We start from the raw sequence: 20,474 nt of genomic DNA, 5'->3' as shown, positions 1-20,474 counted from the left end.
GAAATGTTGTTGTTGTATAGGTTTGCGTTGTTATAACGTGTTCGTCTCCTAGTATTTTGTTTGTTGAACAATATCCAAAGTACCCTTTGGGGAGAGGTATTGGATGAATGTTTAAAAATACCATCTGCACCATTGACCAACCCATCTTGGATATCTAGGTTTCCATAACAAATTTCAACAATCATCCCTGGCTTGAGATGCAATGTTTGGTGTAATCCTGCTATGTTTTTTAGGCTTGTTGGAATTGTTATAGTTTTGCTACATGTTTTGTTTCTTTTGTCAATTGCTTTGAATATGTGTGGTTCTTCTTGTAGTAATCTAAAAACTTATTCATTGTGAGCGTCTTTTGTAATATTTGTGTAGAATAAGTGGGGGACGTATCGTTTTTCTTATGGTTGTCGATAATATTGTTCGTTAAGGTATGAGATATCTTTAGGAGAGTGTTCTCCAACTCTTATTCTATTTAATATTTCTATGAATTGCATGTTTTGTTGATGCATTGGTTTTGTCAATTCATAAAGGAGGACATTTTCTTGCCAAAATGATGACATTGGTGTAGAATTAGAAGGTTTCTCAAATCCAAGCATCTTTTGTTGGACTAGCTTGACATAGATCACCGCAAAGAATAACATCGAGTCCTCTAAAAGGTGGTTGATGATTGTGCTTTATCTCATGGAGGTGCATATCTGCTGCTACCATTGTGATGTGTCCTATGAGGGATACTTCGTCAAAAACAACAACTTCAAGGTTTTTGTATAGTTGGGATAATTCTTGGAGCTTTTCAGAAGATAAACTAGTGTAATGAGATGCCATTAGAGGTAAATGAAGAGCGGAATGTAGTGTTGTACCCCCAATGTTGATTGCTGCTTTTCCAGTGTATGCAAGCAAAAGTATTCTAGGTAATTTTTATGTGAGTAATGGTGTAGAAGTGCTTGGACTAGTAGTAGTAGGACAAAGGTTTTCCCTGTTCCAACATTTCCTGTCAAGAATAGATGATCTGCAATTGTTGGATTGCACCTTTTTTTCAACATTGTGTCTTCAAGAATCAAGCATTGCTCATCATTTAGCTTTCTCAAGGATAAGTAGTAGTCATGGTTAGGTATCATCTTATATGATAGTCATGAATTTTGTTGATTTGGTGTTGATTTGGGAATGCCTTGCATATCAATTGCAATGTCATATTTCTCAATATTCTTGAATGTGGATGTAGTGTTGGTGGAAGAGTTTCTAGAACTATTAGTAGATTTTGTGGGAAATTATGGAATGAATTTGTTAAATCTTTTTCTATTGTCATCAACAGTTTATTTGTTGTCAATGTACATATTGTGCCATGTATTATTCTCATCTTGAAGTTGTATTTCAACATCATGATATGGAATGAATAGCATACACAACTCTCTGTAGTAGTTCTCTAGGTCCATAATCTCATTGTAATTATTATATCAGATGATTTTATTTTTCTTTCTCTTTTGTGTTTTCGAAGGAGAAATTGTGTATTCACTTACAAAAGTGGCCAAGCAGATGTGATGAAGGCTACTTTTATGTTTCAAGTATTTTGCTATGACGTCATCAAAAACTATTTCAGTGCTCTCTAGATCGAGTCTTTGTAGTTGCTTCACGACATTTGAGCAAGTATGTTCTTTTGTCGGGAGGGTTTGTGTTGATGTATTGAAATTGCCTTGTTGAAGATGTTAAGGGCAATGATAGTGCTAGATATATTGCTTGTTAAGAGCTTATGTGTTGTGTGTTTAAGATTGCATTTCCAACCCTTCGGATGCATTCATTTGCTGGAGCATTAGTGGAAATACTTTGTGCTAGTGCTGTTTTCACTGCTTTTGTTGTTTCTTTATTCATTTTTGTTATGTGTATGAAGTACAATATGTTGTTGCCCCATGTGGGTTTAATATAAATTGAATATATGTATTTGCTTGCGATAGTTGGGACATAGTTGGGTTGGAATTTTTTGTGTAAATGTCTTTTGGATGCCTTCTCAGAAGTAGTGTTGGTTGCGAAATAGAATAACGAATGGCTAGGAGGTATTGTTCTTCTGTAATATTTAAAGTTTTCAAGAATGGCATGTAGCTTAGAGATGTAGTTTTCTAGTCTAATAAGATTGCAGTTATTTTTTTCATTGTTTTCTTATGGAATTTACTTTGAAGGTTATCTTCAAGCGGCTCCAAAATTGTTGTTTTTGCAATTGGTGGATGTGGAAAACCAAATCTGCACTTTTTCTTGTTTTTAAAGGATGTCTTTCGATGTTTGTGCATTTGTATGCCTTTCTTACATCAATGTTTGTGGATATATATGTGTCAACAAATGTTTCCATGAGATGGTTAGGTGAGATCCCAAAGATTGGAGCATCTTGAACCCAAAGAAGACCATGATCATGTTGGCTTCCTCGATTTTGGAATTCAGTCACAAAGAAAAAGCATTTTAATTTGTTGAGAATGGAGTTTTCTTTTTTAAGCAATGTCTTCAATGCTTTGAATTTGTTAATGTAATATTGTGCAGTTGTCTCACTGGATCTGAGCGTATTAAGTCTCTTGTATCAATAGCTACATTTGAGTTGCTATTTCCTTTTGAAGTATTTAGCTTTGTTAAACATTGGAGTAGTGGATCCCAAAGTTTTTCTGCTGCTGATAATGTGATGAAAAAACATGGTGGTCCTAATTGTCTCAACATTGCGAATAAAATTTTTTTGAGGTAGTATTTGAAGTCAATGGATGTTCTCAAATGAGCGAAATCACGAAATTCTATGTTTGATTGTAGGAGTTTTTCAATATTTGTGTACAAGAGAGCATCTTTAACTTGCAAGTTTTTCCCTCTACCTTTTGCTTTTCGCATATGTACCCAAGAAGACAAAAGAACTTGGCGCACTAGTATTTTCATTGTTTTAAAGAAGAGATTTTCAATTGATAGTGTGAATCGCCTATCGATATTAGTTAGCCCCAACATGCTATATCTTGATATGATGTGCCTTCGGGAATTTTGTAGTCAAAGTTTACAAAATACCTTATTTTCTGATTCGTCAAATTCACGCCGTTGCTTTGGCTACCCGGGCTAGGCCAAAAAGAAGCACCTAATCTTGACTCTCCACTAATGTGTTTATGTTTGGATTTGTGTGGAAAGGAACTTCGAACTTTGGGGGATGCGCACGTGGAAGGAATCTAACACAGAGATTCTTGAATCTCTTGCTCCTCAGCGGTGTAGATTCACCCACCACAAGATTCTATCGCTCTACTTTGTAGTATGTACAATTTAGCAATGTACCTGCTTTTGCAACCTGGCAATGTTCGTGACATTGTTGGCACACGGCTTTCATTGCCATAACTCCTCTCGAGATTTGGGTTTTCCAATTTCGCTTTCCAGCTCGTTTCGAGATCAGCGTCACTTGTTTGGAGCCATGAATATAGACATTTCTCGCAGATCTGTGTTCATTCGGTTGTTCTAAAACCTTCCAAACCAAGCAAAGATGGCACACGCGCAAATACCAGACACATGGCTGAAAGAATTTGAGGAGGCCATGCAATTGGCCGATGACATTGCCGCTCGTCTTAGGGAACGGGACCTTACAGTAGCCGCCGGAGGCGATCCGTCTCACATTGTCTCGTCGACCCGACGGAAGATCACCGTGTTGGGCACTTGTCTCGATCGACTAGAATCACTTCTGCAAAATCCACCGGCGAAGCCAAGTGTGTATGTATTCAGCTTTGTCCGGAAGGAGTTGTGCTCTTGTCAAATTATAGATTGACGTTTGCCGAGAAGGGTTGCCTGGTTTAAAACTATCTGTTTTGTGACATTCAATATAGCCTAAACTAATGTCTACTTGTATCATGAGAGGATTTGGCTATGAAAAGGTCCGAGCAATGTCGCCAAACCAGATTTCATACAATGTGTTTCTTCGAAAAGTCATTGAAAATCTTTGCTATCTAACCAAATTCATGTGAACCAAATATTCAAGGAACCAGCATTCGTGGATCCTTCCTAGCCTCTTGGGATGCCAATCGTACCTCAGTCTTAATTTATGTAATAGAGGATCCTCGTTTGAGATGAATAGAATATTCAACCTTATGACCAACCTAAAGGGCTTTCGGCTAGATGCTCTGATTAATTGAAACTGCATATCCCTGACTTGAGATGACCATGTCTGACCTGTGCATGATGAAGAGATTGCTGTTTGTAGAGTCCTATGAACCCTTAATGTTTTCCCCTTGGCTGTCCTTTATTGCTTAAATTTACAGGAACGAGGAGGAACTATACCAAAGACAAGACATGCTGTTGGGTATTCGTTTCAAAACAAAGCAAATGGCAGCAAGTTTTAGTACATCTCAGGCATCTAATAGGTATGTCACTACACTAATTCTATCTCTGTTAGAGCTCATACTTTTTGTAGAAGAAAGAGGAGAGGAAGCTGGACAGGGAAGACAGAGGACAAAGGTAAAAGAAGGCAAAAAAAAGAGGAATTTGGGCTTTGCTTGTTAGATTTCTTCTGTTTGGAACTGTCCTCTTCACTCAGTTTTCTGATTTTTTTTTGTCTTTGGTTTTGAATACAAAAGTCAGCTTTTAACACTTGTTACCACTGTCCTTAAGGCAATGGTAAGGTCATCGTCAAAGACTTACGAGTTCTGCTGTTATATTTGGCCGGCTGCTGTTTGAGTTGCAATTGAGTCTAGTTGTGTACAGCGCTAGTGAGTGGGATCTTGAGTTATAGTGTGATCTCTAGCAACTAATGCTGCTTCACCACATGAAATAGGCAACTAGGATGGTAAGTACTGCTGGCTGTTGGTATAGACCTCTTTTCCTGTTTAGGATGATCTTATGTGTTGCATTAATGACGGTGATGGTATGCAGCACCTCAGCCACTGCCCATTGTTGATGGTCTTTTGCCTTGACTTGAAAACTGAATTTATTGCCTTCGTCCCACACTTCGTCATCATAACTATCATACATTGGTAGTAATTGAAACACATATTGGTCTTCAAAATCTTGACCCCAAATACTAGATTCTGTTAAATTACACGGCGCAGCGGAACAGAAACTGAACAAAGAATAGAGAGTACACATCAAACTGGAGAGGAACAAACTTTTCCTTCAATATTGATGTAGTACATATGATGGCTCCGTCCACCCGTGCGCTCCCACAGTGGAGCTTAGATGGCGATCTAGACAGATACTAGGTGAAGAGCTACTAGTAGCTGGAAGATCTGATCTGATTTGAACTGATCTGATACATTGGATTGGGGAGCTCGCCTCTTTATAGCTATGAGGGCGGTAGTCGGATCAACGTAGTTGGTAGAGTCGACCAGTCGACCTAGTCGATGGAGCCGACTAGTCAACCTAGTCGATGGAACCGACTAGTCGTCCATGGAATATGCAGGGAATATTTCCTATACCGTCGCCTCGGGGGCTCCCATCCCCGAACCCCCACAGCAAGAATAAGGGGCTCCCGCGCTCCCACACAATCACCTTTCTACCATCAACAGTCTCATTGATAGACCTCATCTGACATGCAAGCCAGGATCCATCCAGTGTCTCGGGCTCATACATGGCTTCTCCTCATATGGGGGCCTAACAACTTGAGCACCTTGGACCATTGGTGGTTACTAGGAGGGTGGGACATTGAGCATATCTAACAGCCCTCCTCAATGTCCACCCGTAGGTGAACTACCTTCTCGGCCCAATGCCGAGTCTTTGAAGATGACCCTGAAGCTGATCCTTCCCGAGTGCCTTGGTGAAGATATGTGCTCCATTTTGCTTTGTTGGACAGTAGACCAATTCCACTATCCCGATCAAATCACGCACATAGTGATACTGAATCTCTATATGTTTTGTGCGCGCATGAAACACTGGATTTTTAGCAATGGCCATGCAACTTTGATTGTCGCATCTCAACACAGTTGCCTCATCCTCTTGCACTCCCATGTGCCATAAGATCCTTCTCAGCCACACTGCTTCACATGCAGCAAAATATGCTGCCTTGTACTCAGCCTCGGTAGAAGACAATGCCACTGTTGGTTGTTTCTTATTGATCCAAGAGAAGATACCTGAACCTAATGAGAAACAATATCCAAAAACTGATTTCTTGGAATCAACATCTCCAGCCCAATCTGAGTCACAATGACCAGCCAAGGAAGTGCCCGTACTATAGGTGATGCCATAATCAAGAGTGCCCTTCACATACCTGAGCACCCGCATCCCTGCATTCCAATGATTCTCCCGAGGCTTTATTGGAGAACTTGCTCAAAACGCCAACAGCAAAACTGATGTCCAGTCTGGTGTTGCACAGATAGATGAGACTGCCGACCAACTTCCTGTACCTCCTGATGTCTGCTGGTGGTGAGGCATCCTCCATAGACAACCTCGCATTTACCTCCATAGGTGTAGCTATCTCCTTGCACTCGGACATACCAAATGCCTTCAAGATCTCCCTTGCATATTTTTGCTGAGAGATGAAGATCTTGCCTGGCTCTTGCCAGACTTCAATCCCCAAACAGTAGTGCATCAAGCCTAAGTCTGTCATCTCAAACTCTGTGCTCAACGCCTTTCTAGTCTGCTGGATCATGTCTTCATAGTCACCTGTAATAAGGAGATCATTTACATATAGAACAATAATAGCAGTTTTTTCACCTTTCCTGTACACATACAAGTTAGCATTTGAGGCACATCTTTTGAAGTTTAATTTATGAAAGAATTTGTCTATCTGTTGGTACCATGCTCTTGGGGCCTGTTTCAGCCCGTACAGAGCCTTCTTCAGCTTACATACCTTGTTCTCAGAATGGGGGGCCTCAAACCTAGGTGGCTGAGCCACGTACACCTCCTCCTTGAGGTCACCATTCAAGAATGCTGATTTAACATCCATTTGATAAACTGGCCACTTTTTATGAGCAGCCACCGAGAGTATTGTGCGAATAGTGGTCATTCTGGCAGTCAGAGCGAAAGATTCCTGAAAATCAAACCCTTCAATCTGCGAAAATCCTTGTGCAACCAATCTGGCTTTGTACTTTTTCAAAGTCCCATCGGCCTTGTACTTTACCTTCCAAACCCACTTGGTGCCAATAACCTTTCTATCAGGTAGTCGATCTACCAGCTCCCAAGTTTCATTCTTCATGATACTGTCATATTCTACTTCTATAGCATTTTTCCAATCTTGGTCTGCAAGTGCTTTCTCCAAACTCGCAGGGTCCTTTACTTCTGCAATAATCTCAGCCATCAAGGCCATATTGACTATGTGAGCAGAAGCCCTCCTTTGCTCCTCGATTCCGTGAGACTGCCTTGGTCCATCTGCATGCTACTCAACAGACATAGGCATCTGGTTATCATGGTCGTAGAGCTGCCTTACCCATCGCGGCAACGGCTTTTCTGGTGGTGTAACAACAGGTTGGTGACTTATACCTTCATCATCTGATATTTCCTCCTCCTTTATAGCTCTTGGGACAGGTCCATAGTGAATTACCTCTTCGCTTGATGATAAAGTGGAAGAGCTCTTCTCTGCCTCCACTGCATGTGGCTGCTTCCTGAACACCACATCGCGGCTTGCTATGATCTTCTTTGCCTCTTGGTCATACAACTTATAGGCTTTCTTCTCATCACAATAGCCTAAGAAGATACATTTGGTGCTTTTTGGTTGTAGCTTGTTTCTCTTTGTCTGGTACATGCGCATAGCATTCACACCCAAACGTTCTGAAGTGGGAGACAGATGGCTTCTTACCGCTGTAAGCCTCATGTGGTGTTTTACCTTTGAGTGCCTTTGTATAGCTGCGATTAAGGATGTAAACCGCAGTATTGATAGCCTCAGTCCAAAAGTGGTTTGGCAGTCCAGCACCTTTCAACATACACCTCCCCATCTCCACCGTGGTCTGCATTCGGCGTTCAACAACCGAATTTTGCTGAGGCGTATGTGGTGTCGTTGTTTGTCGCTTGATCCCTTTGCTCTTGCAAAAATCTCCAAACTCTGTAGAAACAAACTCACCACCACCATCCGATCTGATTGTCTTCACTTTTCTCCCTGTTTCATTTTCAACAAGCTGTAGCCATTCTTTAAATTTACCAAAAGCTTGAGCCTTTTTGCGAAGAAAGTACACCCACATCTTCCTACTATAGTCGGCGACAATCAATAAAAAATAGGAAGATCTCCCCAAGGCCTGTGTAGGCATCTTACCGCACAAGTCAACATGCACCAACTCTAGAGGAGCGTTTGCTCTATTCTTGCTTTCTTGTGGAAATGCCTTTCTTTGTTGCTTGCCCATCATGCAAGCTTCACACGGTTCTTTGATTTCTGTGACTGCAGGTAAGTGAGCAACCATACCTTGCTTCTGCATCTCCTTCAGCACTGCAAATCCGATGTGGTCGAATCTTTCATGCCAAAGTCTGCTTGTGCCCACTCTAGCGGTGGCTGTAAGAGCACTTAGCTCACATAAGTTATTCCTCCTTACTCCTGTGCCAACAAGATTGCCTGTACTATCTAGAATATTTGCTCCTGTCTTGTTGAACCTCACCTCATGGTCAAGGTCAGTTATGGAAGCAACTGATAGCAAATTTCTCTTGATTTGTGGAACATACAGCACATTAGATATTTTCTTAACATCTCCATTTACAGAAACAAATGAAACCGTACCTGTACCCTTAACAGGGCATTTTGCGTTATTACCAACCGTCACGGTGATGGGTTCCTATAGAGGCTGCATGGAACAATATAGACCCTTCTTGCAGGTCATGTGACGGGAGGCACCACTATCCAACACCCATGAGTCAGTGGTTGAAGCTTCTTGAACTGAGGAACACTCTTCCTCAATGGCCAAAAATAGATCCAACTCTGCTTCCGCTGTGTTAGCTGTCTCTTTCCCCTTATCTGTCTTCTTCGGATTCTTTTCATCTGCTTTCTTGACCTGGCAATCTGCAATTATATGGCCCTTCTTTTTGTAGTAGAAGCATTCTCCTTGAAACTTCTTCTTGCCGCCCTTCTTCTTTCTGTCACCACTAGTAGAGGACTCACCTTTGGTGGAGGAACCACCTTTGCCTTTCGCAGTGGCACAGAAAGTAGCATCCCCATTGCCGCCTCCATCTCGAGCTTTAAGCCTCAATTCCTCCTCCATAAGTAAAGCACAGAACTCCTCAAATGATAATGGTTGGGGTCTCACCTGAGTGTTAAGCGCTGTTACCAGTCCATTAAACCTTGGTGGACATATCCGAAGACACCGCTGAGCTAGCTCTTCGCTAGTCTTTTGTATCCCAGCACCAGCCATCTGGTCACGCAGTTTTTTGATTCGGGTTATGAACACCTCCGCTGTCTCTCCTTCATTAAACTTCTCAGCTACGAGCTGATTCTCCAGGTTTTGGATCCTTGTGTGATTCCGCGTCTCATACTGACTCTTCAATATGTTCCAGGCCATAGTTGCCTTAGATGTATGTTGAATCAAGGTCAAAACACTATCAGTAGTACTTGTAGCCAGGGCACACAGAGCATATGCGTTCCTGCGTTTCCAAGCTCGTAGAAGGTCGGCATTAGGAGGTATTGTACTCCCCGGATTTGCTGGGTTGAGGGTTCCTTGTGGTTCTGGGTCAGTCCCCAGTACTGTCTCCAAAAGCTCATCTGAATCCATAATAGCAGTAATTTTAAACTTCCACAGAGTGTAGTTCGTACCATCTAGCTTGCCTTCAGTGAAGGCTAGTGGGCGAATCCTCAAGGCCTGGATTGTTGGTGCAACAGCAACTGCTGAACTTGAGCCGCTTCCTGTTGCCATCACTCCGTATGCTGTTGAAGCCCTCGCCTCTCTTCTATTCTTCGATCCTTAGAGCCAACTGGGCTCTGATACCATGTTAAATTACACGGTGCAGCGGAATAGAAACTGAACAAAGAATAGAGAGTACACAGCAAACTAGAGAGGAACAAACTTTTTTTTCAATACTGATGTAGTACAGATGATGGCTCCGTCCACCCGTGTGCTCTCACAGTGGAGCTTAGATGACGATCTAGACAGATACTAGGTGAAGAGCTACTAGCTGGAAGATCTGATCTGATCTGATCTGATCTGAACTGATCTGAACTGATATGATACAATGGACTGGGGAGATCGCCTCTTTATAGCTATGAGGGCGGTAGTCGGATCAACGTAGTCGGTGGAGTCGACCAGTCGACCTAGTCGGTGGAGCCGACCAGTCAACCTAGTCGGTGGAACTGACTAGTCGTCCATGGAATATTCAAGGAATATTTTCTATACCGTCGCCTCGGGGGCTCCCGCCCCCGAACCCTCACCAGGGGGGCCGCTGGCTCCCCTGGGACCCCCCAGCTGGGGGCCAGCTAGCCCCCAGGCCCCAGCAAGAATAAGGGGCTCCCACACAATCACCTTTCTACCATCAACAGTCTCATTGATAGACCTCATCTGACATGCAAGCCAGGATCCATCCAGTGTCCCGGGCTCACACATGGCTTCTTCTCATATGGGGGCCTTACAACTTGAGCACCTTGGACCACTGGTGGTTACTAGGAGGGTGGGGCATTGAGCATATCTAACAGATTCTACAGTGTAGTGACTTCATTTTAATGAATTTGAAACCATTTTGTTTTTCAGAAAACACAAGAGAAGAGAGGACACGGAGGGGGCACAAGAGATAAAAATTTGTTGTGTTCCGTAAGAGGGGTAAGGGAGTGTGACCAATGCTTTATAGGTACCTTCAATGGGATAACCTTAGATAGACACAGACTTATAACCTTAGATAGACATAGACTTGTGTTACGCTCTAGCCGAGGTAGCATGACCTCGGAAGAATCAGTCGACATTTCCCTTATAGGATCTATTTTTGTAATCTATGTGTTTGCGCTTTATGTAAATGATCGGGAGGGATTAATGTCAAGGTCCTAGGTGAGGGCTGATAGCACCAGACTAGATAGATCTGAGACCAAGGGCCTAGTGCAAAGATTGTGCCTAGGGGCAAGGAATTAAATGCATCCCAAGAGAGGGGTGAAATGTTGCATTAGGAAGGCCCTATATGGATGACATGTGGCATCTAGATCTATCTAGGGATTTGGGGTCTGTCAAAGCTTGAGAGAGAAGGGGAGAATAAATGGATTTACGTGATTTTGAGATAGCTCTCTCTCTCTCTCTCTCTCTCTCTCTCTTGCTGTGAAGCTTTGGCAGTTTGGCTGGGTGGAAGATTAAGGTGCTACTCCCGTGATCGGAACTAGAGACTAGGATAGTAAATAGTGGTAACAATTTGGTATCAGAGCGGAAGGTTGGAAGGAGAGGAAGAATCGACGGACGGTAGTTGGTGACGACGAGGTCTGCGACAGTGCAGCGCTCACGTGGACCCACGAACGGGCTGTTGGAGCGATTCGACGAAGTTAATTTGTGAGATGTAGCGCAGGAACGTGGGGACCTACGAATTGGCGGGGTGCTGGATTACTTCAAGGGCAAGGATCCGTCTGAGGATCGCGTGAGCTGGTATCACCGGACCTGACGGAGCTTCTTTGAAAAGGAAGCGAACGAAGAAAATGGTGGAGAGCGACGCAGGATAAGCAGATGGGCGACGAGCTTTGTTAAAGCTACGTAATTGGAGCAGATTTGCCATTTTTACGCACGCGTCCGGAAGGGTGCCTAGGCACTCGAAGGATCGCCAGGCGTGGAGCGCAGACCCATGTCACGACGCCCTTCGTGGATTTAACGGAGACGTGGTGGCTGACGATTGGCTTCGGGTAACATTGGTGTGGGCATCGCTGAAGGCACGGCGCCGATCAGTGAATTACAGACTACAAAGGGTAGACTAAGCCCGTAGGTTGATAGCAGACCGTACGTGCAGGCTGCAAGCAGCAGGATTCGAATTCCAGGGGGCCTTCTATCTATTTTCCCTTTTGGTTTTGGATCAGAATTCATAGACCAGGAAGGCTCTTTGTCATTTCTGTCGATTCTATGTTTTTTTTCCTGGTTTGGTTTGCTGATACTCCGTTTGCGTGAAAAGTGACAAGTATGCATGACAGTTTGATGCTGTAGCAGGGACAGATTGTGCAGATGCCTGTATACTTGAGTCTGAGTTAATTTGCAGGAATCTCCCTAGTATAGGGAAAAGCGGGATTCGGATATATGCCTGTGTCAAATACGTAATTAGTGTGCATGTCAGGTTGCAGGAATTCCCTAGTATAGGGAATTGTGTTCAGAGTGTCAGTTTGTGATTACAGTGTTCTAAGGGTGTTAAAAAAAAAAAAAAAAAAAAACCCCAAAACAAAACACCTACTGAACAAATGGAAGCAGAAGAAGGAGCTTCCAGGAGGGACCCTGGTGAATCAGGAGTCCGGCCGACCCAGCAGGGATCGCGCCCAGTAGCTCATACGTTATCTGGCAGGATTGCATTGCTGGAAGATGCCTTGCAACAGTTGTTAGCACAGCAAAGCCAATGCAGGGCAGTCCGAACTTAGGAGAGCACTCCAGAGTATGTCTGCCAGACCTTCTCGAGAGGAGAAGGGAAAGGCTCCGATGGAACCGGAGTCTAGTGTCCATACGGTCGAGCCTAGGAAGGCTAAAGTGCCAAATATTGCTAATTACAGACCGGAAAAGTATTCTGGTCGGATGAACGACCGTAGCTCCGATGTCATTGAGACCTGGCTACACAAATGGGACGAGGCGTTCGCCATTTGTGAGATCAGAAATGACATCAAAAAGATCCGCGAGGCCACCCATATGTTTAGTGAGGCGGCGGATCGGTGGTGGATTAAACAACAAAAAGACGGTATAGCATCCACTACCTGGGAGGGGTTTAAAAGAGAGTTCAGGAAACACTTCTTACCTCCTGACGAGGCATCCCGAGCTTGGGATCAATATAGGAACCTGCGTCAGAGAAATTTATCAGTGGCAGAATACACTGATAAGTTTCGAGAGAGTGTAATGAAGGTTGACGAACCCCTGCCTCAATCAATCCAAGTGAAAGATTTCATATTTGGATTGAATGACCGAATAAAAATGGAAGTTCGGGCTAAGTACGCGAACACGCTAGATGATGCAATAGCTATAGCCTTGAACTACGAGGATGCCAAGGGCAGCAAGCCAAGTGGGTTTGCACAGGTCGGAACCCAGTATGGGTATCCGAAGAAATCTGGGTTTAAGAAGAAGTGGACTAGTAAAGGGAGTGGTTCGCAGCCGAGTGGTCAAGCCAAGCAGGCGAGACCGGCTGAAACTCCTAAACCAAGTACCACCATTGGAGTGAAGAGAAAAGTAACTCCAATGGCAGCCCGGGCTTGGTCTAAGTCTCCCTTGAACCCGGAACAAAGGGAAAAAGCGAGGAGAGAAGGCTTATGCTTTGGTTGCCTTCAACCTCATCAGTGGAGAGATTGTCCACGTAATAAAGATTGTCGGATGGCTGAGATGGTGATCTCAGAGTGCGACGTGGAGATGCAGGGAAGTCCCAGAGCGGAAGAGATGCAGATTCAGCTAGCGGGATCTTCTCAGAGGTTAGTACCTTGTTTGTTATGTGTGTCTGTTACTAAGTTAGTGACGAGTGCACCTGATAACATCCTATCTAAGCCCGCAGCAACGGGGTATACAGCCTTCAATGATACGGAGTTAATCAAAATGAAAGGGCAAGTGGCCAGTCATGATGTCATTGTGTTGTTTGACTCAGCGTCAACTCACAATGTGATTAACTCCAAGCTCGTGAAGAGGCTGAAATTAAAGACAAGTCCATCTGACTATGCGTATACAGTCAGGATGGCTGATGGAAGTTCAACTGAAGTATGGGACCAAAGGGTTACCCAGTTGGAGCTTCAGATTCAGGACTATACTGAGAAGCTTGATTTTGAAATAACCAAGCTTGCTCATGCGGATATAGCCCTGGGAATGGCGTGGCATTCTAGGAAGAATCCAGCCATTGATTGGAAAAAGCACGTATATCAATTCAAGATGAATGATGTGCTTTATGTCTTGCGAGGTGAAAAAGATATACCTCAGGGACCATTGGTTTCCGTGATGGAAATCAGAAAGGCTCAAGTAGAGTTTTTATACCTTTGCACAGCATCGGTAGAGTCAGTGGATGAGTCTTCGGCTAGCACTGATGTTATGCAAAGTGATGAGATGGCCAAGTTGGCTAACCTTATAACAGAGGAGTTCTCTGAATGCTTTAGGGATGAACTACCTTATGGGTTACCTCCAGAGCGGAAAGTTCAGCATAAGATTGAACTGATCCCGGGGGCAGAACCTGTAAATAGACCTCCCTATAGAATGAGTTTTACGGAAGAAGCGGAGGTGCGTAGACAACTGGAAGAATACCTCAAGCTGGGGCAGATTCAACCAAGTTTCTCACCTTTTGCTTCACCAGTGATATTAAAGAGGAAAAAGGATGATACGTTTCGCCTCTGTATAGATTACAGAGCATTGAATAATATCACTGTTAAGCACAGGTATCCGATGGCTCGGATTGATGATTTGCTAGATGCATTACATGGAGCCGTGATTTTCAGCAAGATAGATCTTAAGTGCGGCTATCATCAGATCCGGATTAGAGCCGAGGATGTGCATAAAACCGCTTTTAGAAGCAGGTTTGGTCATTATGAGTTTTTGGTAATGCCCTTCGGACTTACCAATGCTCCATCGACCTTCGTCATGCTTATGAACGATTTACTACGTCCGTATATCGGAAAGTTTGTAGTACATTTTATTGACGATATCCTGATATTCAGTAAAAGTGTTACTGAGCATTGTGAACACTTAAGAGTAGTGTTCAGTACTTTGAGGAAAGCCAGTCTTTATGTAAATAAAAAGAAAACTATACTGTGTATGGTTAGGCTTGAGTATTTAGGGTTCATAATTACTCCACAGGGGGTAGAAATGGATCCGAAGAAAGTGGCTGCGATACTAACTTGGCCAATCCCTCAGAGTCTGACCGCGTTGCGATCATTCTTGGGATTTGTCCAGTTTTATAGAAGGCATATCAAAGGATATTCCGGAATAGTATCGCCCTTGACTGATCTGACCTCAGATAAAGTACCTTTTATTTGGGGACAGAATCAACAAGAAAGTTTTAACACCATAAAACAAGCTGTGGTCACAGGACCGGTGTTAAAAATAGTTGATCCCCAGAAACCGTTGTTCCTAGAAACCGATGCAAGTGGCATTGCGGTAGGAGCAGTCCTCCTTCAAGAGGGAAGGCCAGTAGCCTTTGAAAGCAAGAAGCTTTCTCCCTCTCAAAGGAATTGGCCAACTCATGAATTGGAGTTGTATGCTGTTATCCATGCTTTGAAAACATGGAGGCATTATCTGTATGGTTCAGAGTTTTATGTGGATGTGGATCATGATACTCTGAAACATTTCTGTAAACAGCCTGACTTGAGGGGCCGCCAAGCTAGGTGGGCAGAGCTCATGCAGGAGTTTAATTTAACGATTCGGTACCGAAGAGGAAAAGACAATAAGGTAGCTGATGCGTTGTCTCTCATTATGCACAACCTGAGTTTCACGGTATTAGAGAGTGCTCTAATGACCGAGATCAGAGAAACTCAAAAGGTGGACGAGTTTGTCCAGAGCTTGTGGCCTAAAGCTCATGTGTTAAAACCCGGGGAAAGTGAAAAGGATGACCTGGCATCCAGAAAAGGCCAAACTTATGCAAGATATACCATAAGGGATGGTATGCTAGTTAGAAATGGCAAGGTTGTAGTACCTGGTCAGAATGATCTCAGGCAGAGAGTCATTCGACAATGCCATGATAGCCCGTGTGCGGGACATCCAGGAGTCGAGAAGACATATGATCTCGTGAAGCGAGATTTCTTTTGGCCAAAGATGAAAAAGCATATTCATGAATATGTGACACGGTGTTTCTCGTGTCAGGTAAGTAAGGCCGAGCGGGTGAAGCCACCCGGACTTTTACAGCCCTTGGAAATACCACTAAGTAAGTGGGAGAGCATTTCCATGGACTTTATTGTAGGGTTACCTGCAACACAAGGAGGGTATAATTCTATCCTTGTGGTGGTTGATCGTCTAACCAAGATGGCTCACTTCATTCCGACTAGAGAGTCTATTAGTGCCCCGCAAGTAGCGGATTTGTTCATTAGACATATATTTCGTCTGCATGGATTGCCTAGATCCATAGTGTCAGACAGAGATGTCAGGTTTACCGGTCACTTTTGGACAGCGGTATTTGAGACACTAAGGACTGAGTTGGGAATGAGTAGTGGGGATCATCCTGAGACGGATGGTCAGACGGAGAGAGTCAACCAGACTTTAGAGGATATGCTGAGAGCATATGTGTCATTGAGGCAACATACATGGGACAAGTGGTTGCCATTGTTGGAGTTTGCCTACAATGATAGGAAACATTCATCTACTGGGTTCAGTCCGTTTGAGCTGAACTATGGTTATAGACCAGCCAATCCGACTATAGTTGGAGTACCTCAGAAAGTGCCTAGTGCCGCGAACTTTGTAGTTCAGATGCGGGAGATGCTAGCACTTGCGAGAGCTAATATCCGCCAGGCTATGGATAGAGCCAAGGTATATGCGGATGAAAATCGGTCTATAAGAGTATTTGAAGAAGGAGAAAAAGTTTTTCTCAGAATTCCTTCGCACTCGAAGTCGTTGACTTCAGGAGAGTGTGCTAAGTTATCACCTCGATACTGTGGGCCGTGGTTAATTCTAAAGAGAATAGGCAGTGTAGCCTATAAATTAGAATTGCCACAGGGGTGTAAGGTGCACCCGGTTTTTCATGTTTCACGTTTAAAGAAATTTTTACATACTGGTGACTCACTAATCGAAGGTGTGGTTTTGTTTCAGGAGATAGAGGATATTGCAAGGCGCAAACCAACAAGAATCCTGGACCGAGGAACAATGCAAATACGAAATCGGAAGATACCCACGGTGTTGGTTGCATGGCATGGTCAGCCTCTATCCGAAGCTACCTGGGAATCCGTATATCAGTTGCGGAGAGTGTTCCCAGACTTTATCATCGAGGACGCTGATGTCTGAAGAGGGAAGGAATGTTACGCTCTAGCCGAGGTAGCATGACCTCGGAAGAATCAGTCGACATTTCCCTTATAGGATCTATTTTTGTAATCTATGTGTTTGCGCTTTATGTAAATGATCGGGAGGGATTAATGTCAAGGTCCTAGGTGAGGGCTGATAGCACCAGACTAGATAGATCTGAGACCAAGGGCCTAGTGCAAAGATTGTGCCTAGGGGCAAGGAATTAAATGCATCCCAAGAGAGGGGTGAAATGTTGCATTAGGAAGGCCCTATATGGATGACATGTGGCATCTAGATCTATCTAGGGATTTGGGGTCTGTCAAAGCTTGAGAGAGAAGGGGAGAATAAATGGATTTACGTGATTTTGAGATAGCTCTCTCTCTCTCTCTCTCTCTCTCTCTCTTGCTGTGAAGCTTTGGCAGTTTGGCTGGGTGGAAGATTAAGGTGCTACTCCCGTGATTGGAACTAGAGACTAGGATAGTAAATAGTGGTAACAACTTGTCTTCATTCTTTTTTGACATCCATGATGTTTCATTCATTTATTTTTAAATTCCGAAATGGACAATGACTTTAATGTGGAGGATATTCCTCAAGAGCCTAGCATGCAAGCTCAGCCAGAAATAAAGGATGATCCAAATGTCATTTTTTTTCCCCCCCTCTAGCACCTTTTTGCAAGCTCTCCTCACAGTCACTCATACATACTCACACACCCATCACTCATGATACCATTAGGGTGGTAACCCCCTCAAAATAATTGCCAATTAGCCAGGCACTATATCAAGACCACAAACGTTGATAGGACGGTTAGAGCAACAAGAAAACTTAGCATCAAAGATATGTCACGTTTTAGAACTAGAGCATATGCACACATAACTTCTTATAAACCACAAGATCTGAGAACTCTGAAACAAGAAGGTGTACTCATCAAATCACACAACAAATTGAAGAAAAACTGCAAAACTTGTAGGAGAACTCCTATAGGATCAGATAGGAAGCTCCCTCCCACTCAAACGGAAGAACAGCTGCCCATAGAACCTTAACGGCTACCTTTGTTATAAAGACTCCAGTAGAGTGCGCTCCTCTTCCAGTGCTTCTCTCTATCTCCATCGTCCTCATCACATGCATTGAGCTGCCAGTTTCCCAGATCCACAATCAGAATCCTGTGAGCACGCCAGTTATCCGTGAGTAGCCATGAGCACTTCATCATCACTTTTTGCAATCAGGGTCTCTCATAAAAGCATATAAGGAAAATCATGATTATTTATAAAAGCAAAACTAAAAACTCTTATAGGTTCTCTATTGCTACTTTGTAGCTTCTATGCCTAGATCTAATTCATTCTTGCCGAGATTTGCTCCTAGTAGTGCTAATGCCACCTACCTACTTGTGCTTCTACCTGTGATATATGCAACATGTGTGATATTTACCGTGATTTCTCGGGCTCCCAAAATTATTCCATTATATTTTGCCCTCTCCCAACCACTAGGACATTCATGTCGAACAACTGACAAGAAGAATGCTGTTAGATCATAAACTTCATTGGTGTCTTCGAAGGTTCTTGATCCATCTGTCCATCCAACTCATCCTGCATAATAGTGTTTAGTCGAATATTTAGTCGAATAACATACTTCTTTAAGCGATAGCCATTCACCCTCAATCTATGCTCTTTCCCATCCAGTTAGCTAGCTTATAGGTGCCATTTTAAAACTTCTTGACCACCATAAAGGGCCCCTCCCACTTAATCTGAAACTTTGTTTGAAAGGTGTTGTCCAGCCGATTGTTGTAGCAAAGCACGAGATCTCCTTTCATTTGCAATGGCTTTGTTCTTCTCTAACATCTGAAGATAATGCTCATGAGCTTGTAAACGGTCCAGTCGTAGTTTCGGCAAATGCAAGAGTCTTTGTTGTAACATGTCAGTATTATTATCCAACTGCTTCATCAAAAACTTCACAGTGGGGATTTCTACTTCTATGGGAAGCCAAACACCAAGTGGTAACGAGAAAATTTAGTCCCTGTCTTCACTGCCACCCTATATGCCCACAAAGCTCCTTGTAATTCCAAATCCCATGTAGTACCATATCCTTCCATAGACTTTGTAAGCATGAGAAGAAAGTCCCCATTAAAGTGCTCATTCACGCCATTACATTGTGGATAACCTGGTGTGATATGCTTGTGTTTGATGCCCAAATTCTCACATAAATAAGAAATAAGCTTACTTCATTATCCTAGCCCATTAGCTGAAAAGGAACTCCAAATTTACAGCATATAATAATCCACAGCTGTTAAAATGTAACACTTGCCTCTTGCTTTCATTGGCAAACGTCCTATGGCATCAAGACCCCAACGCTTAAAAATATCAAAAGAAAGAAACACATTCCTTAACTCAGGCTTTAGTATCCTTTTAACCATCTGCTGGCATTGTAGACACGATTTACACCAATGTGCTACATCTTTTCTTATGGTTGGCCATACATAACCTTCCAATAGGATCTTGTGCAGAGTGATCTTCAAAGCAAAGCGACCACCACAGGCACCTTCATGATTTGCCTCCAATATCCAGTAAATTTCTTCTTTCCAAGGAACTCTCCGCCATACAAGATCAGCTCCTTTCATGAATAAGGCATCACCAATCAAGATATACCTGGTTGCTCTTTTTATGAAAGAATACTTCCGTGATTTCTCCATGTCCTTTGGCAACTCTCGTGTCAACAAAAAGTTCTCTTCTCTTTGCAATGTCTCCCTGCCACGATACAAAGTAATACAAAGTAGAGTAAGACTTGATGACAAAAACACAAGAAACATTTTGTTGGGCCCTCGATCACACACCACTTTGATTCTTTTGATCCCATATCCAAGACAAAAAGCAACATCTAAGGTATTCTTCTAGCCATCCATTTATCCTTTCTGTTTGGCCATAAGGTTGAGGATGATCAGCAGTACTAGGGGTGAGAAGTGTGCCCATAAGCTTAAACAACTCCTGCAAAAAATGCTCCATGAATTGGGCACCATGGTCACAATCTCTTGTGGCAATCCGCATACTTGCGGAAGGTATTGGCAAATGCCCATTGAAAGAGTGAAAGGATTTCGCTTGAAAAGGTTCAAAGCAAGACGAGATGTGTGAAGAGATGTTGAATTATGTAAAGCCAGTTAAAAAGAAAAAATATAGCGTGTGTCAGTTTGTTTCTTTCCTGTCTGCCAAGCCTGTCCGCATTCTTGGCAGCCAAGGGGGGGAAATGTTATCCGAGAATTTATTTTGCTGGTATTAGAGGTGCTTAGCAGGTTCTAGTGTTATTGTATAAAAGGCTGTGTTGGGTTGTATTGTAAGTCCACCTCCGCTATGGAGTCCAGAAGGAGGTGGGGTGTCGAAAGGGCTTTCAGATGAGTCAATCGGGTCACCATAACCCGAGAGACAATCAAATAAGTTAGTATAGGGGTCATGCACCCATGGGGGGGGTAGAGTGGTTTAATTAAGGCGTGTGAGACTCAATGTAAATAGGACCTTGAGAAGTATCTAGAGGATGAGAGTTGGGGGCAGATTTCTCTAGAGA

At 43.3% G+C, this 20,474-nt stretch overlaps 1 protein-coding gene across 1 annotated transcript in view; it reads left to right on the top strand.

The window, feature by feature from the left end:
* Positions 1-3,169: 3,169 nt before the first annotated feature.
* LOC147884240 (syntaxin-52-like) overlaps positions 3,170-20,474 on the top strand; it is a 31,811-nt gene continuing 14,506 nt past the window's right edge. Inside the window, exons 1-2 of the mRNA XM_087398781.1 lie at positions 3,170-3,696; positions 4,242-4,343. Of these exons, the coding sequence (XP_087254907.1) occupies positions 3,473-3,696; positions 4,242-4,343 (326 nt within the window). The 5' untranslated portion in view covers positions 3,170-3,472. The remainder of the gene's footprint in view (positions 3,697-4,241; positions 4,344-20,474) is intronic.

This window comes from Dipteris shenzhenensis, chromosome 27, assembly GCF_047967505.1.
Source record: "Dipteris shenzhenensis isolate YYH24624 ecotype China chromosome 27, Dip_SZ_1.0, whole genome shotgun sequence".
NCBI classification, from domain to species: Eukaryota; Viridiplantae; Streptophyta; class Polypodiopsida; order Gleicheniales; family Dipteridaceae; genus Dipteris; species Dipteris shenzhenensis.
The sequence above is the reverse complement of the archived record's forward strand: the minus strand, read 5'-3'. Positions and strand labels throughout refer to the sequence as shown.